This window comes from Pecten maximus, chromosome 4, assembly GCF_902652985.1.
Source record: "Pecten maximus chromosome 4, xPecMax1.1, whole genome shotgun sequence".
In the NCBI taxonomy this organism is placed as follows: domain Eukaryota; kingdom Metazoa; phylum Mollusca; class Bivalvia; order Pectinida; family Pectinidae; genus Pecten; species Pecten maximus.
In genome coordinates, this window is record NC_047018.1 from 27,774,041 (window position 1) to 27,800,045 (window position 26,005).

A 26,005-nucleotide genomic window follows, 5' to 3' on the forward strand; every position below is an offset into this window, starting at 1 on the left:
TGTCATGGACTGTACAGTCATTGTAAACATCATGATTGACCACTACGACCACCAGATGTGTTAATTTTGATAGTTTTCTAAAAGAAAATATCGGATTTCATCTTGCTATCACTGATCAATGATACACATATGAAAAACACGTGTGATTTTGCGTCTGACCAGGCTCTGTATCAATTACCATCATCAAAGCATGGTCCTAAAAGAAAACAAACAATAATTCAAGTCTGTTAGCAGAGAGGGTTAAAGTTGTTTGTAAGCGACTTGTCTTTATTTCATGGTGATAGATATTCTAGCGCAAACATTACACTAGCCAGAGCTTCTGATTCGATCACGTGAAAGTCGTGTCCAACAGGCGCCATTTTGATTGAGTGATCACGTGAACAGATGGATCACGTGATCGCTTAATTTAGCCAAATCTCACGAGAAAAACTACTGAATTATAAACAAATATGGCGTCGGCAAAAATACCGGAGGGAATTACAAAATACGGGAATATGGGCTCTCCTCCCGGGAGGAAATAAATGACTTGAAAAAAAGGGAGATTTTGTCTCACGCCAGTAGGTATGGCATGTATGCATTGAAAACAAACTTATATTATCATGGAATCCACAAATTCATGAATTACCTCTGTGATTCGGCTATAGTTACTTATTACCTAGATTAGGTCAAGACAACAAGGTTGTATACATGGTATAGTATCTGTGGATTCTCACACAAACATATGTATAATCTATTGGTACATGACATCTGTTTACAGATTATTATTTATCATTATACCCCCGCAACGAAGTTAGGGGGGTATACTGGAATCAGGTTGTCCGTCCGTCCGTCCGTCCGTCCGTCTGTCTGTCTGTAGATGCATTTTGTCCGGACAACTCCTCCTAAACCGATGGGCCGATTTCAATGAAACTTCACACACATATTAATGATCATGTGTAGATGTGCATGCCACTTTCTTTTTCTCAAAATTATGGTTGCTATGGCAACTGGTCACTATAAACAGGTTTTCTGATAAGAACCATAACTTTAAGTTTGTCCAGACAACTCCTCCTAAACCGAAGGGCCGATTTCAATGAAACTTCACACAAATATAGAGGACCATGTGCAGATGTGCATGCCACTTTCTTTTTCTCAAAATTATGGTTGCTATGGCAACTGGTCACTATAAACAGGTTTTCTGATAAGAACCATAACTTTAAGTTTGTCTGGACAACTCCTCCTAAACCGAAGGGCCAATTTCAATGAAACTTCACCAAAAAAATAGAGGACCATATGCAGATGAGCATGCCACTTTCTTTTTCTCAAAATTATGGTTGCTATGGCAACTGGTCACTATAAACAGGTTTTCTGATAAGAACCATAACTTTAAGTTTGTCTGGACAACTCCTCCTGAACTGAAGGGCCGATTTCAATGAAACTTCACACAAATATAGAGGACCATGTGCAGATGTGCATCTCACTTTCTTTGAGGGAGTGGTCATATGTTCCTTGGGGGAAAAATAGTTCCACAACAATTGATCATTGTTCAGTTTTTGTTTAAATACTTGCTATGTTTTAAAATTTGTCTTCTTAATAAGTTTTTATCATTTGTAACCCAGAAAGAGTATTCCCTTTGTAAATAAGTCTTTTGGAAACTTTCCAAAATTATGGAGGAACTGAAACCAACTATCTCAAAAAAAATAATGAGAGAAGTATCAAAGGAAGGCCATGGTCATCACTGGACTATGGTCTGATTATTGATACATTGACAACTCATATCATGGAATCTACAAATCCATGTATTACCTCTGGGATTCGGCAGTAGTTACATATTACCTAGATTAGGTCAAGACAACAAGGTTGTATACATAGTACATTCACACACAAACATATGTTTAATCTATTGGTACATGACATCTGTTTACAGATTATTAAAATCTGTGGATGTGGAAGTTTAGTCTAAAGCAGATAACAGTTGTGTGATTTTTACTCTCACCGCACAGGGTATGTTGATGGCAGAGAAGGACAGTGATTCTGTCTCTATAACATCAGTAGGCAGTGCGTCTCAGAGGCCATGCCAAGACTATGTTGAATTGCTTGTCCATGGCATTGAAGGAGGCGGGTAAGTCAGTTTACTAAAATCTAACATCTGCTTAAAGTAAGTTGTAGTATAAAAAGAGTGGATTTTGTATAATACAAATTTTGTTAATTTTACATCTTTCCTGGAATTGAATGTTGTACAGTGGATATATTTTCCTGGTGTTGTGTACTCAAACTATTAAGCTGATGATACAAACATCCATGTAAATGTTCTAGCAATTAAATTGTTTGTATATTTGCTCTATGTACTTGGTTTGACTGTATATGGTACATATTGCACGGTTAAAAGAGTAATAACTAATTAATAGGCTGGTGTCTCCTGGAGGTAATTCTAGTACACACTAACAGTTTCCATCTGTTTCATTTATTTCTCTAGGTCCTGATATCAAGGGAGACTTGTTATCCATGCTGCAGAAACGTTTAGATGATGCAGTTCTGGAAATGATCTCATTACAACTTAGTCGTAACCCTGTCAGCAAACTTTCCCCCGGAGATGTTCATGTAAGTACTTACATATATCAGAAACATATATAATACATGTTTCTGCACATATAATCAGCAAAGTCTCAGCTCATCATTATTTTTAGGAACTCTCTACCCTCTACCAGCTTCACAATCACTGATCTGAGACACAATGTTGTTCCTTACTCATGCAATGAGATTTGTGCTAGCTTACCATCTGCTACCAGTATGGCAAAAACCCTTGTCAATTTTAAGAAATAGATTAAAACTCGTTCAAAGTAAAGCAAATTTAGATGTTAAAACGCTTCTCTTTCCGTTTACTGTTGAAGGGATATTAACCAAATTTGATCCCGAGCAATCTTGGATTTGCAGATTTGATATTAAATTGGGGTGTGTTTCAACCAAACTTGGTTTTGATATGAATCGTCCATGGGACCAGGCCTTTGGCATATTTTTATTTTCAAGGTTATATTATATATGTAACAGGGGCCATGATCAGTTGTATTTATTTCAATGCCTTTGTAAGGAATCAAACCTGGGACATATGGCTTACTAGACTTATGTTCAATCGTTCAAGCTAAAGAGAAGATTTCTTTAGCTAAGCAGTGACTGATTGAGCTAAAAGTTCTCTCAAGCTGATTGGTATATTGTTTCTACTATTTCTTTCTAGCTGAGTGGTAAATAGTGGCTAGTATTTACCAGAGTTACATTTATATTGTATTTTACATTTTTATGCACCAGCCATGAAATGGGGGTACCAATGTCCTTCGCATCGTGTCTTGTCCCGTCCCGATGTAATGTAACTAGCTAATCTCAGGAACTTCCGATGCTGATCCTGAAAACCAACTGTGATTTGGGGTGTCAAGTGGCAGCGGGGGCATTTATGTCTTACAGACATTTTCTTGTTTTTGTTTTTTTTTCTATAATTGTTAAATATATGTACAAGCATAAATAATCAAGCAGAATTAGGTAAGACTAATAATACTTAGAATTTCTTTTGTGTTTAGTTTATCCAGAAACCAGGTGTGGAGGCAAGCAAGACGTTACACCTGACCATTCCTACCAGTGTCGGAGTACACCTGTCTGCCCTCATGTATTATCTCAAACAGAACCTTCTACAATTCTGTCACATGCCTAATTATGCTGACAACAGGTTGGAAAACCGCTTTCAGGTACAAAATCATGCTTACTGTTACTAGCAAAATATATCCTTAATGAGAATATGACATATTTGTTACAGTATTTTAAATGTTTGTAGTTTTGTCCTTAGTGTCACTTCATTTTCTTAAACTTAAAACATTTGTTTTCATGCTGGTAATAAAGGTGGTAACAATTATGTGATTCAATGATTGCTTCCTTTAGATTCTGTAAGTGTGTCTACCTTTGTTTGTGTACAGAGCCTAGTGAACAACAAGTGGCAGGTGGTCGAGGAAGGCAACATGTTTATCTACATCAGACCTCACGCCCTGGGAGGCAGAGGTAATAACATTTTGACAATCTATAAAACAACAGTCAAAACAAAGCAAGTCTTAGGGATCAGTTCTGGAATATAGATCTTTCATTCTCATCTATAGATACATTGTGTTCAGATTAATGCTTATAAAACTGTTCAACAAGATTTCATTAGATAAATTGTCATGACCTGTCATTCTCATCTATAGATACATTGTGTTCAGATTAATGCTTGTAAAACTGTTCCACAAGACTAAATAAGAATATTTTGATTGAATTTATTTCAGCAATATTTACAATAACTGAATGTCATAAAACAAGTCACACAGCTATCAATTAGCCTAGCTTAAAGAAACCTTTATTAACCATGTTGAATCAGAGGTGAATATTTATATGCTGGCCCAAGTTCTTAGACCCTACTAGATTTTCTGGTACACTTTATAGTACTTACTTATTCATATACCTGCATGAGATATGAAATTAATGAAAGATATATTGAAATCATAAACCATATTTGTTTAGGTATTGCCTGTATCCATTTGTCCTTTGTGGATCACAACGGTTCCCAGATCCGGGTGCTGACCAGTCCGAAACCTTCCAGGCTTGGCTGCACCAAGATCAACCACCCAAAAGACTTTGATGCTTACATACACACAGAGCTGTACACTGCCTTACCCAGCCACAAACCAGGTAATCATGTAATTACAGTGTATATTTACTTGAGGTTGGATGATATGTGTGAATGGGACTGTGTTTCATAGAGATAAATAGTACATTATCCATTTTTACCAAAATGATTGAATTATTGGATTTTTGCACCTACCTACCTTCTTCCTCTTCTGTCTTTCAACACTCTTTGGCCATTTTTTTCTCTCTTTTTTTCCCTAAATTCTTGTTTTGCTTTTCAATGTTTGATCACTGGAAAAATTCCATTAAAATTATAATTCATAATTCACTGGCCAAATGATGTGTGTTAGGGACCTTGACCTCACCGATTAATACTATGATTGTCACTGACAGGTCTGACCACACTGGTCCAGTTCTCTGTGTGGGAGTGTGGAGGAATGGATCTAGCTACTCTACAAGAGAAGCTTACCTGTGCTGTGAAGCACGCCCTGTGTGACATTGTGATGGAGTACTACATACTTACAGCCTCAGTCTGCCCAGTACCCATACAACTACAGGATCTCCTACCGATGCCAGCCTACTCCGCTCCTTCCTCACCTATCACACAGAAAGGTAAGGGCATATATAGCCAATATTGGTCTATAATTAATGCTGGTCCAAATAAAAAACAATGACATGAACATAACGGAACTGATATTAACATTATAAGGATTTTTGCTTTCAATTTTCATAACTTTGCTTGGAATTTTCTGCAAAAACTACTCTTTCTACTGAAAACTCTATCATGTAATTTCTTTCGAAAAACAAATCCTAGTATATACCTCTGATTCCAGCTTCATTTTATATATTCTGCTGGTTGTGGCTACTGTAACAAATTTCATTCCTTATAAAGTACTATACACAGTGCTGGGCAGCCATTAGTACTATGTAACCTTGTGTGGTTTGACTCTGATACAGCTTTGTTGTGGTTCGTTTCCATATGTAGATGAAATAACAGTAAATCAGTCGGATGGAGGGATTCAGATACCGGGTATGTTTGGGATCAGCTCAAAGAATATTCCTGCTGTTTTAGATCTCCTCACAATCTCAGTGTAATTCTTTTTGTCTCCTTTAGCTTTCTCTCAGCCTTTTTTTCATTGATAAATAATGTATTGAAATTTTTAATGGTGTAAGAAGAGAAAACTATAAGATGGATAGCTAGTTTAGATGCTAGTGACAAGTTTTTCAATTAAAAGTCCTTGTCTCCAGTCTTTAAAGTAAAAAAAAATACACTGATATTTGATGTGAAGCAGCAAATTTTGAGATGTTCCTTATGTGGTAAGTGGTACAAATCCTGACACTGAGTCTAATGTTTAGACTTGTTACATGAGAGCTATTGTTCCCCACTATATATACTCATCAGGTTTTGTACCACAACTATTAATCCTTCAGTTCCTGTATAGTGTTGTGTTGCTCCTCACGTATGCTAACACAAGTACCCTCTCTCCAATCTCCTGCCCGACCTGAAGACATATTCCATGTCTGTCCTGCCTGACATGAAAATTCCAAAGACTTATTCCATGTTTGCCATAGTCGACATGAAAATTCTAGAGACTTATTCCATGTTTACACTGGCCAACATTCCATGTTTGCACTGGCCAACATAAAAATTCCAGAGACTTATTCCATGTTTGTCCTGCCCAACATGAAAATTCTTAATGCACATTCCTTGTTTGTCCTGCCCAACATGAAAATTCTTAATGCGCATTCCTTGTTTGTCCTGCTCAACATAAAAATTCTAAAGACAATTCTGAAGACATTTGGTGATTAAGATTATTAAGATTCGTTATTCTGAAGTTTTATGAAACAGACTATACATGTACCTTATAGTAGAATACCCAAGGCTGTGGAAACGGTAATTAAAATATTCAGTTACAAAAATATTTCTGATGAAGATATCTATTCATTATCGTTTATTAAGCTTAAACAACACTTCAATATTCCTGTAAACTTGTAAAACATGCCAGCTTATCTTCAGAACAGAGAACATGTGTTCCACCATTTATGTTCAAATGGAACTCTTTTGTGTTCAATTTATAGACACAGGTCATATCCCAGATCATATCCAAAATTGTTTTACTTCATCTTTGACCAAATAATTGATTTACAGTGTCTTTTACTAGCTTTCTGTTCTTAAAAACATTCGGTTCATAACATGAATGAAGGCTTTTACTTTGTCTTCAAATAAATATGGTAAGTTATATATATGTAATTTGTATGCGTGTTTAGCATTAGTTTTGGGCACATTTTATTTGTACTGACATATATTCTATATGAATAGACAAAATGTGGTGAAAACTTCGGTTCCAGTGACTTAATTTGCTAAAAAAATTGAACACATAAAATAGAATTTAAATCTCACATGTTCATCCTGTGTATGATGTGGTACGCCACTATTTTGTTTAGGGGCCGCCAGGTAAAGGCGACTGTTAAAATGTAATGTCAGTTATCTGCTTTGTCCTAGCTTAAGCTGCCTTATTACTCAAAATACTTCCTTGAAATCTTAAAATCACGTGCATCTCCATATATGTGTCACATACTATTTATACTTACATACTATACTTACAAGGTCTAGGTAACTGTTGCAGGTCAAAGGTCAAATTTCTGCAGTTATCTTATTCTAGTAATAGTACCATGTTATTGTCCTTGTGTCTGTAGTATTACTGTACTGACATGTCTCTTTGTTTTTTGTTTTGATGTTTTGTTACTGGACAAAGGGGAGATAATAAAACTATATGTAGATATTACGTAAGCCAGTTAGCCTTTGATATGATTTATAATATATTTTTTATTTCTCCTGTTGTTCCAGTGTCATTCGCATGTTGTAAGGATTTCCTTTATTAGCTGCTTTTTCCCATAGATTTATTACATGCATCAGACAAAATAACACTTCAGTTATTATTGTAATAATATTGTACATTGTATGTATTGAGGAACTGCTGTATTTGTATGATCAATAGGGTTTATAGAATTTATAATCAGAAGTTGAAAAAAAGAATTATGTAATTTATCTATATACATGTATATTCTTGTAAGAGCTATAATAATCTAATGAAGAGCAAAAAACAATTATCTATTGTCTCAAGGTTAAAAAAAACACATAAAAAACATATGCACAATAAAATATAAGTTGTATGTTGTCTGCATTTATCAACAAAAAATAGTTTGAAATAATTTCATTGTGAATGCCTTTTTAGGACATTTGGTTAATGAAATGATTATGTATTCTATTCTTGTTAACCATTACTCTGTATTTATTTCCTCTCTGGACATTTGGCCAGTTTGTAATGTTATTTTTCAAACAGTGAGTTTTGATGTCTTCCTGAATATTGATAGGTTTTAATGTAAACCAGTAATGTTTTATAATTGATAATATTTTGTTGTGATATTTACCTGATAATGTTTTGTTGTGATATTTTCCTGATAATGTTTTGTGTCATTTACATTTACCTATTTATGTATTGTTGTGATATTTACCTGATAATGTTTTGTTGTTATATTTACCTCTCAGAAATTGTGCTAGAGAGGAGACACTCCATTGCCAGTCGTAAGCTGTCAGAATCCCTGAAACTGACAAGTAACATAGGGGTGAAGCAGTCTGACCATTCACCTCTACAGTCACTAAAGGATGCCTTCTCTGCCAAAACCCGACTAACATCACCACCCCCGGACTCACAGAAGGTAGGGTATAACATCCCCACCCCCGGACTCACAGAAGGTAGGGTATAACATCACCACCCCCAGACTCACAGAAGGTAGGGTATAACATCACCACCCCCAGACTCACAGAAGGTAGGGTATAACATCCCCACCCCCGAACTCACAGAAGGTAGGGTATAACATCACCACCCCCAGACTCACAGAAGGTAGGGTATAACATCACCACCCCCAGACTCACAGAAGGTAGGGTATAACATCACCACCCCCAGACTCACAGAAGGTAGGGTATAACATCACCACCCCCAGACTCACAGAAGGTATGGTATAACATCACCACCCCCAGACTCACAGAAGGTAGGGTATAACATCACCACCCCCAGACTCACAGAAGGTAGGGTATAACATTACCACCCCCGGACTCACAGAAGGTAGGGTATAACATCACCACCCCCGGACTCACAGAAGGTAGGATATAACATCACCACCCCCAGACTCACAGAAGGTAGGGTATAACATCACCACTCCCGGACTCACAGAAGGTAGGGTATAACATCACCACCCCCGGACTCACAGAAGGTAGGATATAACATCACCACCCCCAGACTCACAGAAGGTAGGATATAACATTAACATGGGAGGGATATCTTAACCAGACATGTACCTTTTCATTTCAATTGTTTAAGATAGATAAAAAGGCATTAGAAAGATGTTCCATTGCTTTAAAGTTGTTTTTAGTTCTTTCATGGTAAACATTAATGATTAGCATGATTAACTAAAGGATTGAGGATGTTTAAAATATTCAGAACAAAAGAAATCAATATAATTTTGACAAGATTTGAAGTACAGCTTAGCATATATGTTTTTTATGTTTTGTTTATTAGACGTTTGAATATGGGCAAATGTCATGTTTCTTTTATGTTTTGTTTATTAGACGTTTGAATTTGGGCCGATGTCTACTGCTGTTGGAACTCCACCAGTACAGACAGAACGAGACAGTGAGATTCAGTCTATCATCAGACAGTATGAGGAAGGGGAGCGTGGCAACTTGTCCAGAGTGTTTACCTCCCTCCTAAGGGACTGGATGGAAATCTGCTACAAAACAGGTACAGGGGGTCGGTTTTATACTTAGGTACAGAATAAAATAGAGCATTATTTTGTTTTGGAAGTTTACTTATCTTCTGATCAGGCTGAGGAGGACCAATTGACATAATGTAATAGGTTCATATCTTCTACTGGACAAGTGGCTTTTTACTTGGGACTTAAATCTCTATCTAGTCTTGGATGGGAGAGGTTTGTATTTCATCCAAATATGCAAAATAATATTTAATTGGATTATTTTCAGAACTGCAACCTTTTCTATGTGTTTTTTTTTTTTTTTTTTTTAATTTCTACCTTATTTAGAATTATTAATATCAAAACATATGATAATGACACTTTTTGTTACTCTTTACAGGTGTGCCTGCGGTCAGTAAGGTGGAGGTCAGCCTCCTGTCAAAGTACTCAGTGGACAACTTTCTACGTGAGTTCCAAACAGCCCTGACTACAGTATCATCAGACATCAAATCCATGGCATTTCAGCTGGTCAAGGACTCTACTGGTCAGTGGTATGGAAGTCATCCCTACAGACCTCACAGACAACCTTTACAGGTAAATACTGACCTCACAGGCAACCTTTACAGGTAAATATTGACCTCAAAGATAACCTTTACAGGTAAATATTGATCTCACAGACAACCTTTACAGGTAAATATTGACCTCACAGATAACTTTTACAGGTAAATATTGACCTCACAGATAACCTTTACAGGTTGATATTGACCTCACAGATAACTTTTACAGGTAAATATTGACCTCACAGATAACCTTTACAGGTTGATATTGACCTCACAGATAACTTTTACAGGTAAATATTGACCTCACAGATATATTTTACAGGTAGATATTGACCTCACAGACAACTTTTACAGGTAAATATTGACCTCACAGATAACTTTTACAGGTACATATTGACCTCACAGACAACTTTTATAGGTTGATACTGACCTAACAGACAACTTTTACAGGTAAAAACTGACCTAACAGACAACTTTTACAGGTAAATACTGACCTAACAGACAACTTTTACAGGTAAATACTGACCTAACAGACAACTTTTACAGGTAAATACTGACCTAAAGACAACATTTACAGGTAAATACTGACCTAACAGACAACTTTTACAGGTAAAAACTGACCTAACAGACAACTTTTACAGGTACATGTAAATACTGACCTAACAGACAACTTTTACAGGTAAATACTGACCTAACAGACAACTTTTACAGGTAAATACTGACCTAAAGACAACATTTACAGGTAAATACTGACCTAACAGACAACTTTTACAGGTAAATACTGACCTAACAGACAACTTTTATAGGTAAATATTGACCTAACAGACAACTTTTACAGGTAAATATTGACCTCACCGATAACTTTTACAGTTTGATATTGACCTCACAGATAACCTTTACAGGTAAATATTGACCTCACAGATAACTTTTACAGGTTGATATTGACCTCACAGACAACCTTTACAGGTAAATATTGACCTCACAGACAACTTTTACAGGTTGATATTGACCTCACAGACAACCTTTACAGGTAAATACTGACCTAACAGACAACTTTTACAGGTAAATACTGACCTAACAGACAACTTTTACAGGTAAATATTGACCTCACAGATAACTTTTACAGTTTGATATTGACCTCAGATAACCTTTACAGGTAAATATTGACCTCACAGATAACTTTTACAGGTTGATATTGACCTCACAGACAACCTTTACAGGTAAATATTGACCTCACAGATAACTTTTACAGGTTGATATTGACCTCACAGACAACCTTTATAGGTAAATACTGACCTCACAGACAACCTTTACAGGTAAATATTGACCTCACAGACAACCTTTACAGGTAAATATTGACCTCACAGACACACTACACATCGCACAGGTACAAATGTACTACATTATGTTTTGATGTTCTGATATGTTTACATGGTAGGATATTGTATCAACAAACCTCAGTACCACCAATGGAGGATTAGAGTATACCAGTATTTTGTTGTTTTGTCTACAGGAAGAAGGTCAGATGGAGACATCCTTGGACTGTGACAAGCGGAGGCTGCCAGGAGGAGAGGATGGTCAAATCATGGTTATTGGTCGTAACGTGGACCAGTGGAGGGCCAGCATTCAGGATTTCAATGAGGAAGAGTTCAGTGTAATGACCTCCACATCCTCTACAGGTACAAGTTGCCATAGTTACGATAACAACAAAACATTTATTGATGTTGCTATCAAATTGAATTTCATTCCATGCTCAGTTTTGAAATTGATATTTCTGATGTAGATTCAATGTACTAGACCTTCTGATTTTAATCTCTGTACAAAGACCACTATTGAAAAAGTAAAATCAGCCTTAATAGGGAGGCGTCATTTATATATAGCATAGAATTTACCATTGCGGCAACAGGTAGGTACCTAATCTTTTAAAGGTGATTTTATTGTATTTCATATTGAGTACTAATACTGATGCCTAAGGTCTAAGTTCAGCTGAGATTTTGATTAATTATGAATATAAGACAAAGATGATGCTTTATATAAACACTGTAAAAGAATTTTTTAGAAAGTTGAGTGATCAATACAAGTCCCATGGCCTCTTTTTGAAGGAGAAATATGAAATACTATAATCTAGAATGAAAATATAACAAATAAATGGAAATAGGAACACTTAGATTCAAAAACATGTTTTTTTCCTGTGAACTTGAGTATTTTGATTCTGGGCTCCTGTTTTTGTTAGTATTGGGAAATAGTGTTCTAGACATGCCTGAAAAAATCCTTCAAAAGTTACTGAAATATACTTCATGTTTTTAACAGCAATTCCAAAGCAGACATTTCAGCGTTTTTCACCCTTATTGAACACAAACCAAGACATGGTAGGACTGAGTGAGCAGACCTTTATTCCAAGACAGCGACTTCTGATGCTGAGCATAGAAAACAAACAGGTAGGTGTAAATGTCTGGTGTACATACAGGTGTAAATGTCTGGTGTACATACAGGTGTAAATGTCTGGTGTACATACAGGTGTAAATGTCTGGTGTACATACAGGTATTAATGTCTGGTGTACTGGTGTACATACAGGTGTCAATGTCTGGTATACATACAGGTGTAAATGTTCGGTGTACATACAGGTGTAAATGTCTGGTATACATACAGGTGTCAATATCTGGTGTACATACAGGTGTAAATGTCTGGTGTACATACAGGTGTAAATGTCTGGTATACATACAGGTGTCAATGTCTGGTGTACATACAGGTGTCAATGTCTGGTGTACATACAGGTGTAAATGTCTGGTGTACTGGTGTACATACAGGTGTAAATGTCTGGTGTACTGGTGTACATACAGGTGTAAATGCCTGGTGTACATACAGGTGTAAATGTCTGGTGTACATACAGGTTTTACAGCTTGGTATCTGGCCACTCTGTCCATATCATATATTGTCAATTCAGAATGTTATTTGAATGTTTTTCTGTCTGATTTTTCTCTAAACAGATAAACTTGCAAAAAATTATAATTATACAGTTTGATCATAAATGATATCAGAGAATTATAGCTGGTGAGATACACAAGTAATAACTATTTTGTGTTGCTTCGAACAGGTTTCTGTCTATTCCTACAACTGGGCCCGAGACCTGTCCACTATGCTGAGTAACCGTGTGACACAGATAGTCCAGTGGCATAACACACGTATCCGACTGCTGGACAGTATCATCAGCCAGAAGATGGGTCTTTACCATCACTCTGTGTTTAGGGAGCTCAGAGGCAAAAAGGTATGCAACTTTGTCTATTGTTTTGGACAAGATTAAAGTTTCAACAGATGTTGATAAAAGTCTGTGAATGAGTACATTAATACATGAGTGGGGGACTATCAAGTTAACACATACTTAAGTAACCAGATCTACTGTCACTTAACATCTGTTCTGTAGGACTATGGACCATATGCCTCCTCTTGCACCGATATAGATCACCTGATCAAGTTCACAGCTCCGAGTTCATCCTCTCATGAACCTGTTCGTCGTCACAACAGTCTGTCAACATCTATCAACCAACCAGTCAGGTCATTCGATGAATCATTCAAGGATATCCAGCCACAAAAACCCTTACACCAGACAAGCTTTGCTCATTACAGTGATCCTGTCGCCAAACATGGCCTCCAGGCTCAGGATTTACGCTGTCATAACAGAAAAGGTGAGATATCTCGTAACAGGTACAGTAAATATCTCAGATTATGTGATACTTTATCTCACAACAGGCAAAAGGTAAAATATCTCATGACATTTAAGCAAAAGGTCAGGTTACATATCTCACACAGATGCGTCATTCACAGTAGATGAGGCTTCGGTTTCGTATTGTTTACCACCTCAACATATAGGTAAAATTTCATCAATCGGGAGTAAAACTCCAAGGATTGAAATTAATATGAAGACAGTGTAACTAGTAGTGCTAGTACATGTATGTAAATATGAATTCATACTTTCCAACACTCCCCATTTAGGAAGGCAACGCTTGAGTTATATATATTAATTTGCACCCTAAATTTTGACATAAATTATCAATAAATAAAGATGGAAGAGGTCTGGAAGTAAAAACATCTTTTTATATGTAATTATAAGGTATTTGTTTGTCTGTAGACTTGAATATTTGAATATGCACTTATATCTCCCTTATAGAAGTTTCAAAATGTTGACAGGCTTGAAAATTAAATAGCCTCGGGATAGACAAAGTTCAGATTTAGGATCACACTGAACCTTTATATTTATAGTCCTTGTTTACTAGATAATTCACGAGACTTAAAGTTCTCTTTGTCTGTTGATTTCAATTACAGAGATGGAGAAGTTGTTGAAGCTCAACAAATTGTATTGGATATGGTTTGAGAAAAACTCGGTCAACATGAACATGCCAATATCTGTAAGTCAATCTTACATGTTTATAGTTCATATAGATTACAATTGTATAAGTAATCATGCCAGGTAATATAAATGTGTGTGAATAGGAAACTAGTAGCTTAATGGATTAAAAGGATATAAGCTTTCTTAAAACGTTTTAGTTCACCTGAGAAAGTCTTAGGTAACCTGTTGCAATTGCCTTTTGTGCGGTGTTGTGTATTGTAAATAATTTACAGTTTTTGACATCTTAATAAGCAAGAGATTCAGAATCATGATATTTTGCTTGTAACATGCTACCAAGGTTGTCCAAATGAATAACCTTGACCTACTTTCAAGGTCATAAGGCCTAGGGCAATGATATTGAGTCAGTGTTATGGTGGGATGAAAAATGAAAAACATTGCCCTCAAAGGTCAAGGGGCAAATGTGTCAAATTCTTAATTCAAAAACAAAGAACATAAACAATCAGTATGTGTTTCAGAACTCAGGTGACCATTTATTCCTAAGAGCCTCTTGATTTTATTGATTTCATATAATTATATCATCCATGATGTGGCTACATACTTGATTATCATATATCCTAGATAAACCTAGTTCACAGGAATCTTTTATATTCCTGGATCACATAGTGTGTTTGATTATCCATTTATTAAACAGGATGAGGTTATCCAGCTTCTGAAGCAGTCATGCCGACTGTACCACTATTGTGCCACCCCACTACTGTTTCACCCTCAGTGGCGCCAGAAGGTCATGGAGAAGTACAAGGTCACACAGAGGCAGACATCTGTTTCCTCCAATACTGCAGAGAAACCAGAACCTAAGGCAGTATGCACTTTATGTCATGTTACAGGATCTAACATGAGTGTCTTGTTAATGTGGAATTAAATAATTTGATGTAAAATGAGCCTTACTTGCAAGTTTTATATTGAATTATCTAACAAGCTCATGCAGTGAATTCCACATTTTGTTGATACATCAGTGATATTCTCAAGGGCCATATTGATGAGAAAATAAAAATGAAAATCTTAAATTTTTATCCCAATAAGACAGTTCAAATACAAAGGCCATAATGTCCCTTAAATTTTCCTATGCATATTATTTTGTGATCTATAGGTATCAAAATTATGAAATTAAACCGCTGCATATATAACTATGTTTACAGTATGTGTAAAATAACAGTAATTTCTATTTGTTACAGCGGTCACGTCACAGCTCTGGTACCTCAGTGACCAGTATGAGGACAAAGAGAGCTGACAGTACAGAGGGTAAGAAGAGACCAACAATTAATATCTCTCATCAGGAACAAATAGGTGAGGAACCTTGGCACATTGACCTCCGAGCCAGCTTTGTGAATGAGTACATGCAGTATGTGCAGTCTCTGGGCTTTGTCCTCATCCAGATGAGACCAGCGACGCCTAAACGAGCGTAAGTGGGGGAAAGTTTCCATTCTTTATACACTTTAATCATGTTTAGCAAACAATCTACTGTATAGTTGTAGTAATTGCTTGGGATATGATTTTGCTATACCATGTATTAACAGTCATTAGATATAGTGCAAAAATAAATACCAAGCAAACGTTAATGCTGTGAATTATCAATATATATTATAATGTCACATACACAAATATGTACAGAAGTGTTTGCCTGTTTACTGCAGAAAGTTTACGAGGAGGTGTTATGCCAACCCCAACTAAGAAATCTGAAATATTAGCCCAGCAAAATTAAACAACTATACAGTACCATCAGAAAATAGAAATAATGTTGGTATTTAAATGACATTTGGGCAGATATTTATTAGTACAACCTCCAGTAATTAATATCATTAGAATGGACTACTTCAGAAGCCAGACAGTGACTTTATAACTCTTTAATCAGGTTGTCAGAGTTTAGCTATCTGTTAACATTTGCCTGCTGTATATAGGACATTAGGGAAGCCTCTGTTAGCTGTACTTATTTACTGTTGACACTGTGTGAGTCTGAGAATAACCTATTGTTAGGTCGCGCCATGTGAAGAAGTCATCATTTGAACGGGTGTTTGTGGAAGGGGAGAGTATCCATGGACCTATAGGGACTGTACACTACCTACAGAAGACCCAGGCAGGGGGCATTATGTTGATGGAGCTGAGCTTCCGTGAACAGTACTTCTGTGTAAAATTATTTACCTGTGAATATACTCGTCTGGGTGTACCTATCAACCAACAGGTAAGTAGTGTTCAAGCATTTTTGGGTCAAGTGATTCCATTCTCAAGGATATTTTATAATCCAATCTATTGGCATTTTCTGGTTTACACTGTCTGTATTTTGAAATGTTTTATTATTTTTATCGGTGATATATTTGATTCTATGAACTTGATCAAACTTATACCTCCATGCTGTCATGTGTCTATATATAAATAGCTGATCACTCAACCTCTGTTATTGTCTATTTAGCTGAAGCTACTGTTCGTTGAGGAATGTGAGAAGTGTAAGGATCTAATCCACGTGCACTCCTTCGCCCACGACTTTCACTTGCGCTGTATCCATTCCCACATCAGTCGTCAACAGGTGTTTAAACACAGCTACCATCTGACAGGCTTCCTCTCCGACTTCATGCAGGTGTACCCGTACCCTCCTAACTTCTCCAGGAATTATCTACACGAGGGTATTTACACCATATATATACTATTCCTATTGTTTACTATTGGAGGGTAGATCTTTTATGAAATATTTATATTTATTAAAGTGTTATGAATGTACATACATAATATGATATACATGTATTAACATTTTTCAAAATTATAGTACCAGAGTAAAAGGCATTTAAAGCATCTCTTGAATAATATATAAACTTATCCCTCAGTATATTTACCATAGTTTTTATTAAAAAACAAAATTGTACTGCTACAGACACAATGACGGTGGGACCCCTGACTTGTCCTGGGTCACAGCTGTATGAGTTTATGTTACAACATGTCAAACTGCACCAGATGAAGGTCATTGCCATGGTACCAAATGTTGATGCTGACATAGACAGTGTAAGTATTTATAATTATATTTATTTTATTTATATAATTTATTTTTGGTCAAACACTCCTAACTGATCAGACAGCTGACAAATTTCTGTATGTTTCCGAGCTCAAATGTTTCTAATCCAAACATTTTGTTTTTGACATAAATTTTGAGTGAACCATCTGAACATTTTATTTTGTTAAGGTTATCAGAGGATATATAACTACTATTATATTAACTCAGGTTAATTGAATACTAGTAATCAGTGCAGCAAAACAAAAACTGATTCGATTCTGAGTTTCATATCACTTTTTGACACAATGTTTGTGTCCTTAGTTGGCGCTCTTACAATCGGTATCATTCTTTCTTTATTTCCCCATCTATAGGTGATCTCAGTCATTTCATTACTAAAAATTTGCTACACCGTACCTAACTGGTGACCAATTTTATACTTTCATTGATACAAATTTTCCAATATTTGATTTACTTACAGGAATACCACTTTGTCAGAAGTAATGAATATGCCTTGATCTGCCACAAACTGCGAAAAATCCAAAACCCAAAACTTAAACAGAAACTTGATGATTACAATGTGGGGCTTGTAATTACCCATGATTCCCAGCAAGTTAATTTTCAAAGTGAGGCTGAAAGGACATTACTGAAGCTGCACTACTTTGTGGTGATGACAAGCTGTAGGGAACTCTTCCCCAAGGCCACCATGGATAGTAAAATGGGAACCAAGGGCGTTTTCCTGGAGGAGCTTAGAGGTGGGTCAGACACACCAGGCTGTACAGCTACCAATAAACACTACCATAGATTATAATATTAGATCATTGTATTGGTATTATCAAATTTGTTTCTACCATGTCAAATCCTTTTACTGAATTCAGATTCATTTTGTCTTTGATTAAGTGATTTCTACCAAATATGCTTATTATTTTTATTCAGTCATTTTAACCAACCTCTAATAAAATCAATTTTTTTCTCAAATAGGTTAGTGTGTTGTTAAGTATGGGTTGATAGGCAAAGATAAAAAATGTTCATTACACAGGAATGATAATTAGTTCATCATTGACACAAAAAGATTTAAATATAACTGTTTCCTTGGTTAGATCGTAGTAAGCCTGTTCCGGTAAAGCAGCACATTGGAGTAAGACAGGAGACTGTGAGGACGTCCCGTACCTCCGGCATCTACAACACACCAGGGTACAACCTGCTCATGGAGGAGGCACAACTGGCAAGGTACATATCTCTGTAGATCATCACATAACACACAGACTAAGATAAATCTAAGTCTGAGATATTACTAATGATATAATACACTGTAACATTGAAACATTTTATCTGTATAACACTAACTGATGATGTTTTCTTTCCAGGGAGAAAATTGAAAGCATGGTGGAAGTTTCCACAGAAAAATGTCGTAAAGATTTGTTGTGGCAGCGTATGTTGGTAGGGGAACAGTCTGAGGAGGATGGGAGACGTAAAAAACGCAGTGAGACCGAGGAGAGTCGAGATGGGGTATGTCGAGGGGTTAAGGTGTAAAATTAAAATTACCCAGTAATTCATTGTTACCTATAATTCACTTAATTGATCTGTTACCTTTTGCTGATTCATACCTTTCTTTTTTGACATAAGAGTCTTCAGAATTTGTACACATACACATCTCTGGATGCATACAGGCCCCTGCATGGGTGGCAACTTTCTATAAAAATACATACACATACATGTATATAATATCTTAAGTTTTATACACCTCAAAGAACTAATAATTAGGCTCCTATCAGTGAAATTGGGGTGACTATAGGTTTCCTCATTGTCCGTTTAGGGTTTTTGGATCTTGAACCTTAAGATATGAAATAGAAACCCAGATATTTAAGATCAAATCATTACAAAGCCTGTAACTTGGTTATAATACACAATAAAAGTATGTAAATAATTGTAAACAATATCATGTGAATATAGATACCATTGGCCTGATTCATGGTCTGTTATGTCTGTGTTTCAGTACCAGAAGTTGTCCTTTGAGGAGTTCCTAGAACTGTTGGATAAGGTGGTGAAGACGCCGTTGTGTGAACTTGATCCCATGTTGATGCAGCTGGAGAGTATGAACTTCATGTGGTACAAAGGCTTGTTCCGTGTCTTACAGACCCACTACCCTGAAACACATCGCTGTTTCTTCAGCCATGATGGACAAACACAGTACATTGTAAGACATCTTGTTTTTGTGTACAGATTCATCTTACACACATCATTAGGCTGCCTCTTTAAGAGAGGGGGAAGCGATGTTGTCACCCCAGTGTTGGTGTCAGCCTTGGTTCGTAAATGTTAAGTTTGTAATTGTATTAGGGTTCTAATATTTGTTTTCATGGTTGCTGGGGGGTTGACTGTTACTCCCCATAATCAGAATAAATGATTTTTGGGGAAAAAAACATTTTGGACGATTGACTTTTTATGCCAAATCTGATGTTTTTTTTATGTTAAAAGGCATCTGTAAAACCTAACTTATACTATGTCTATTTCAACTTTAAATATTGCTTTTTGTGTGAGATATAGTGATATACAATGTAAGGTGAGCTTTATACCAATGACGGTACTCTTGTTTTATTGCTTGTCACTGGGATATTTATTTTAATGTTTTTGTAGCTGATCCTCAATCCTAACTACCTGGACATGTTTATGATGCTGATGCTGGACAACACAGAAAAAAGGATGGTGAGTAATTAGAAATGTTTTACCATAATCACTGTAATTAATGCCCATGTGGACCATAATCACTGTAATTAATGCCCATGTGGACCATAATCATTGTAATTAATGCCCATGTAGACCATAATCACTGTAATTAATGCTCATATAGACCATAATCACTGTAATTAATGCCCATGTGGACCATAATCACTTATTAATGCCCATGTAGACCATAATCACTGTAATTAATGCCCATGTAGACCATAATCACTGTAATTAATGCCCATGTGGACCATAATCACTGTAATTAATGCCCAAGTGGATTAAGAGGAAAATTTCCAAGAAAAAAATAGATAAAAAAAAAGAACAGTCTTCAAATGACACTTAAGTGTCTAATATTACATGAATGGAAATTAAGTTTCAATCAGAAAGTGTTGTTGAAATATAAAATAAACATGTGTGTGTATTTTTGTGCAGGAACTGTGTGCCATATTCCGGGAGTCTATCACAGACCAGGAACATAGTCCGGAGAACCCTAACCTAAATGTCCTGGGCATGCACTCACATGTGGAGGATTTTGTCAATGTCTGCTGCTATCACCTCTGGGCCTCCATGGTGTGACATCACATGTGTACATACTGACATCACATGTACAGGTGTGACATTACATGGCGACATTCCATCAGAACACCAACTATGGGCATCTATGCTGTGACATCGCAGACTCACATACTGACATCACATGTACAGGTGTGACATTACATGGAGACATTCCATCAGACCACCAACTATGGACATCTATGCTGTGACATCGCAGACTCACATACTGACATCACATGTACAGGTGTGACATGTAATTATCACATTACATGGACATGTTTCTGTTGTATAAAAAATCTGCCGAAATGAATAAAGTCTACAACTTGTTAACAGACAAAGTAAGAATGGTCATAAAGTACCATTTCTCCTCAAAATCTATCTAGTCATCTATTTGAGGCCGTCTTCAATTTGATCTCTTCTGTTAAACTGGAATCCCTAATTTGCCAAAGGGAACTGACTTTTTTATTTGGATGTTGGGTCTTCACCACCATTTGTGTCTTCGTTGACCTGATTTCTGACACAAGGTGGTATGTGTTATGTGGAGGTGCTAAACTGGTAACAGGCCTCATTGTGGCAGGCATGAGATTATACATGTATATCATCAATTCCATTGTTTTAAACATCAGCTCTAGGTTCTTTGTATGTAAGGTCAGTGATATTACCACTGGGTGTAAAATAACAAAATATTTTAAGTCATCTACATTGTACGTAATGTATATGTTATTGAACGCAAGCAACTTGCATATTAAGAAAGACATTTTAGGTGCAGACTTAATTGAGTGCTATAGATTTTAAATTTATACTCATCATGGTAAAAGGTGTAAGAAGTCTACAGGTAACAACTATTGATATATAATTTGTAAAAACATCTTTTTTAACATAATATAGAACAATATGACATCACACAGAATGCTGATGTCTGAAATGGCAAAGAAAAGGAAAATTGGTTTGCTCTGTAGGATTGTACAGCGTATATGATAAACAAGTTCTCAAACTAGTCTTCATCTATTATGAAAGTTACTGAACCTTGTGGTCTTGTCTGCGATGGCATTATCAGCATTACTTTAAAATCTTGCGTTTAGATTCGTTACTCAAAAGTGTATGTCGGACTTTAACCAAATTTTGTATATATATGTAGTAAGATTATTTCGTGGACATCTCAACAAACCCTTAAAAATAATGTCATATTTAGGGAAATTTTGAGAATTAAAAACTTGGCAAATTTGATATTTGATTTGCAATGCATCAGTTTTACACATTTCTATAACATATACACAGTGCTTCCATACTATCAAGTGGAGGTGGGGTTTTTACCGAGACTTTAGTGAGCTATACTAGCTGACAAAGGAGGACAGGTGAGACATATAATTACATGTAATTCTTTGTTTTTTAAGACGGTGAGGTTGTGTGAAATCCTCTATTATGTTTGTGATAATTGTTTCAATTGAAACCTTGTCTGTTTTTTAGATCATGAATTACCAAAAATCTGCCAACCACAATTCTTTCCTTAATTAATCATGAATGATTAAACATAAGTTCCATTAGATGGTACAAAATGTAACTGTTCAATTATCTCTGTCCTTTTTGGTCAATGGAATTGGAGTAAAATTGTTTTCACTTTATATATAGTTTAAATGATATGATTTTAGATTGATATACTAAGACTATGTGAAAACCAATCTGTCTTTCATGAAATTAATAACTAGTATTACTACAACTTTTACCAATTGGTATACATTGATTGTCTATGGAACTTTGTGAGTTCCTTGTTAAATACTTAGTACTGTGTGAACAAGTATGTTGTAATTTCTACAGTTGTCAAAAGACCTGACTTTATTGACATTACTCGAGTCGGATGATTTAGTAGTGTGATGGTAAAACCAGTACTGAACATTATTAAAGAAAAGATCACTTCATGACATTTAGCGAGGTAATTTTTTATAGGCTCTATGAATGTTACAATACGTGTGGCTATGAATGCATGTGTTCAGAAGTGGTTGAAAGTAAGGATGGATGTAAATCAGTGTGCAAGTGTGAGGATGGGTAGATGTGTATGGATTTATAAGTGGGAATGTTTTTCATAGTATTTTGTCTTTCATTTGAAAACTTGTGATGTACAATATATAGAATGTTGTATGGTTTTCCAAATTATGTTGTTACTTATGACAATGTAACCTTAATTAAAATTTTCTTACAAAGGATTATATATTTGGCTTTTGTTTTGTCAGTGGAGCAAGTGAGAGCCACAGGATTTATAATCAACATAAGTGTTTGTATTGTAGTGTAACAGATAGTGAGGCTCAGGAAATCTTGTATAAAAGCAGGAGATCCCAGAGGAATCTTGGCACTCACCATTCAATGATCTTTATTGGTTCTATTAAGACTAATCTTTCCTTTACATTAATGATTTCATAACAAGAGGAATCTACAAATGAAATCAAAATGAGATCTGAGAAGAAATTTCTGTGAATTATTAATAGCAATGCTAAACTTCAACTATTGGCAGTTTTGTTTTCTGGATCAGACTATAAATCAAATGAGCACAACCAGGGGCCAAGGGCAACCTGCATATGAAGTCTGAGAAAAAATCCTTCCAGTACTTCTTAAGAAATAACGATAACGAATTAAGGATTGTTTAGGGACGAATGGACAGCCACGGATCACGAACAAAGAGCTATTTGTATAGTCCAGGGCTGAAAATAATGACTGCTTCCAAATCTGCCTAAGATAAATGTTTTCGTGCATTTCCCTAGGCTGTAAACAACACCATACTAATATATTACTTAATATGCTGATTTTTCTACATGTAAATTAAATGTAATTGAAATGATTTAACATATTAAAAAAAGATACGAGACAATACAACAAAAAAAACAAAAACAATACAAGAAAAATACATTCAAAGTTTCATTTACTCATCCAAGGCCCTCACATGTTAATATCACAATAACTTGCTATTAAAAGTCAGATTTACACAACCCATTGAGATAGGTATAAAAATGGAACAGACTAGTAGATATTAAACACATGTCTGTATACACAAACATGCTCGCCTATGTGTATACAGTCAAACCTGTAACGGCCAGTAAGTATCAAATAATACAGTAAAACTAATAATGATTACAGATGCTGCAGATGTGGATTTAAACCACAAGACCAGGACCTCCATACTCTAAATTGACGCTCTAAACATTTGAGCCATCTAACCACCGGCATTCAGACCAACCCAGTTCTGCTACATATCATCTTTAGTGTTTCTTTTGTAAAGTTTTTGATATGCAGCATTATATCACCATACATAATTATATGTAAATAGAGTTTGTTTGTCTCTCATGCATGTACAAACATACAGTTGTTATCCACTCACTCACACACAGGAACCCTGCATACAGTAACATGATTGATCATTTATGTTTTAATTTTTTTTTAATGAAATGGAAAGAAAATAATTAAGACTACCAATTCTAGTCTCTATAATAAAACATGTTAAAATAGACAAGATTTATGAATTTAACATAATTTAAAATCAAGTGAGAGATTTAGAAAATGAAACTGTTCTGTAAATGATCCATGACTTTTCTGTGTAATGATGATTTGAGAAGGTAACTATATCCGTCCAGTGATCTTAAACACATGTCCTTTCTTCAGTAACTCAACCACAACTCTAGTTATATTTTTGCTGTCATCTGAAATAAGGGAAAATAATAATTAAGTTAATATATTAAGATCTGAGGAAGAATTTCTGTTAAACAGTTTGTCAATGTTACACCATTTTCCCTATATGATCAATGATATTTAACAACCATTTCATGATACATAATCATTTAGAAAGTTGGATTCTTCTTCCTCGTCTGATAACCTAGAATAATCATAAGTGAGAAGATTTGAGAATTGGGTTTAGCCAGAGAAAAACGAGAAAAAAAAAGACAAAATTTTAGAATTCTTTACAGCAGGGAAAAATTTAATAGGAAAATAAATTGATATCTGGTGGAAATCGAGGCTCATCTGAAGTTTTTCTAGTACCGATCCTTGTACATCTTGACTGGACGAGTTACCTATTCCACTGTGATGACGGCCTTCGAGACGTAGAGATAAACCGTCCAACATAGCAAGCATTCCCTTGGGATATTTACTGGTAGCTGCTGCATACTCCTAGAAAATTAACATTTTAGCTGAGATTTGATTTCACATAATTATCAATAAAGTTAAAAACCAATCAATGATGTTACATGTACAGTATATATGTAACAGAGTGCATGATAAATTAAATTTAAATCACTGCCTCCGCTAGGGATCGAACCCGGGACCTCTGGCTTACTAGTCTTACGCTCAACCGATCGAGCTAAAGAGAAGATCTCTCTAGCCGAGCGGTAAATTGCGGCTAGTATTTACCAGGGTTCTGACCCCCCCGGGGCCTGAGGGGTGGGGCTGAATGTGGTCAATTTGGCTATATTGATATAAACAACTTCTTTTCTGAAACAAAGCAGTGGCTATTGCTCATATTTGCCTGGTAGCATCATTATCGGGTGGAGATTCAAAATTGTACAAATGATGGGGCTGACCCCCCAGGGGCTTGAGGGGCGGGGCCGAATGTGGTCAATTTGGCTATATTGATATAAACGACTTCTTCTCTGAAACCAAGCAGTGGCTATCGCTCATATTTGCCTGGTAGCATCATTATGGGGTGGGGATTCAAAATTGTACAAATGATGGGGCTGACCCCCCAGGGGCCTGAAGGGTGGGGCCAAATGTCGTCAATCGGGCTATATTCATATAATTGACTTCTTCTCTGGAACCAAGCAATGGATATCTCATATTTTACTGGTAGCATCACCTTGGGGTAGGAATTTGAAATTGTACAAATGATGTGGCCGACCCCCCTGTGGGCTGAGGGGCGGGGCCAAAAAAGGGGTCAGTTTTGCAAAATTCTGCTCTGAAACTGAGCAATGGATTTCGCTCATATTTCCCGGGTAGCATCCCTATGGGATGGGGATTCAAAATTGTACAAATGGTGGGGCTGCCCCCCCCCCCCCCCCCCCCCCCAGGGGCCTGAGAGGCGGGGCAAAAATTGGTCAATTTGTTTAAACAACTTCCTCTTTGAAACTAAGCAATGGATATTACTCACATTTGCATGGTAGCATGGTTACGGGGTGGGGATTCAAAATTGTAAAAATGTTGGGGTTGACCCGGGCCGCCAGGGGGCTTAGGGGTGGGGCCAAAAGGGGTCAATATGGCTAAATTGATTTAAACAACTTTTTCTCTGAAACTAAGCAATGGTTTGACTGGTAGGGATTCAAAATTGCATAAAGGAAGGAGCTGACCCCCAAGGGGGTAGAGGTCAGGGTCAAAAGGGGTCAATTGGTCTAAACAAGTTCTTCTCTGAAACTAAGCAATGGATATCACTCGCATTTGTT

At 36.2% G+C, this 26,005-nt stretch overlaps 1 protein-coding gene and 1 long non-coding RNA gene across 2 annotated transcripts in view; one reads left to right on the top strand and one right to left on the bottom strand.

Moving 5' to 3' along the window:
- Positions 1–22,792, top strand: part of LOC117326482 (KICSTOR complex protein SZT2-like) — an 89,610-nt gene extending 66,818 nt beyond the window's left edge. Inside the window, exons 40-65 of the mRNA XM_033883232.1 lie at positions 1,983–2,097; positions 2,456–2,580; positions 3,549–3,713; positions 3,939–4,020; positions 4,516–4,683; positions 5,014–5,232; positions 5,606–5,650; positions 8,171–8,340; positions 9,251–9,422; positions 9,773–9,966; positions 11,446–11,611; positions 12,243–12,370; positions 13,028–13,198; positions 13,355–13,616; positions 14,254–14,336; positions 14,970–15,137; positions 15,511–15,737; positions 16,310–16,514; positions 16,743–16,953; positions 17,199–17,326; positions 17,794–18,067; positions 18,413–18,542; positions 18,680–18,821; positions 19,309–19,509; positions 19,947–20,015; positions 20,469–22,792. Coding sequence (XP_033739123.1) covers positions 1,983–2,097; positions 2,456–2,580; positions 3,549–3,713; positions 3,939–4,020; positions 4,516–4,683; positions 5,014–5,232; positions 5,606–5,650; positions 8,171–8,340; positions 9,251–9,422; positions 9,773–9,966; positions 11,446–11,611; positions 12,243–12,370; positions 13,028–13,198; positions 13,355–13,616; positions 14,254–14,336; positions 14,970–15,137; positions 15,511–15,737; positions 16,310–16,514; positions 16,743–16,953; positions 17,199–17,326; positions 17,794–18,067; positions 18,413–18,542; positions 18,680–18,821; positions 19,309–19,509; positions 19,947–20,015; positions 20,469–20,612 — 4,164 coding nt within the window. The 3' untranslated portion in view covers positions 20,613–22,792. The remainder of the gene's footprint in view (positions 1–1,982; positions 2,098–2,455; positions 2,581–3,548; positions 3,714–3,938; positions 4,021–4,515; positions 4,684–5,013; positions 5,233–5,605; positions 5,651–8,170; positions 8,341–9,250; positions 9,423–9,772; positions 9,967–11,445; positions 11,612–12,242; positions 12,371–13,027; positions 13,199–13,354; positions 13,617–14,253; positions 14,337–14,969; positions 15,138–15,510; positions 15,738–16,309; positions 16,515–16,742; positions 16,954–17,198; positions 17,327–17,793; positions 18,068–18,412; positions 18,543–18,679; positions 18,822–19,308; positions 19,510–19,946; positions 20,016–20,468) is intronic.
- Positions 22,793–23,485: 693 nt separating this feature from the next.
- On the bottom strand, positions 23,486–24,764 carry LOC117325698. The gene is made up of 2 exons (XR_004532362.1): positions 24,647–24,764; positions 23,486–24,277 (listed from the first exon to the last, which is right to left on the bottom strand). It is a non-coding gene; the product is annotated as an uncharacterized LOC117325698 (long non-coding RNA).
- Between the last annotated feature and the right edge of the window lie 1,241 nt (positions 24,765–26,005).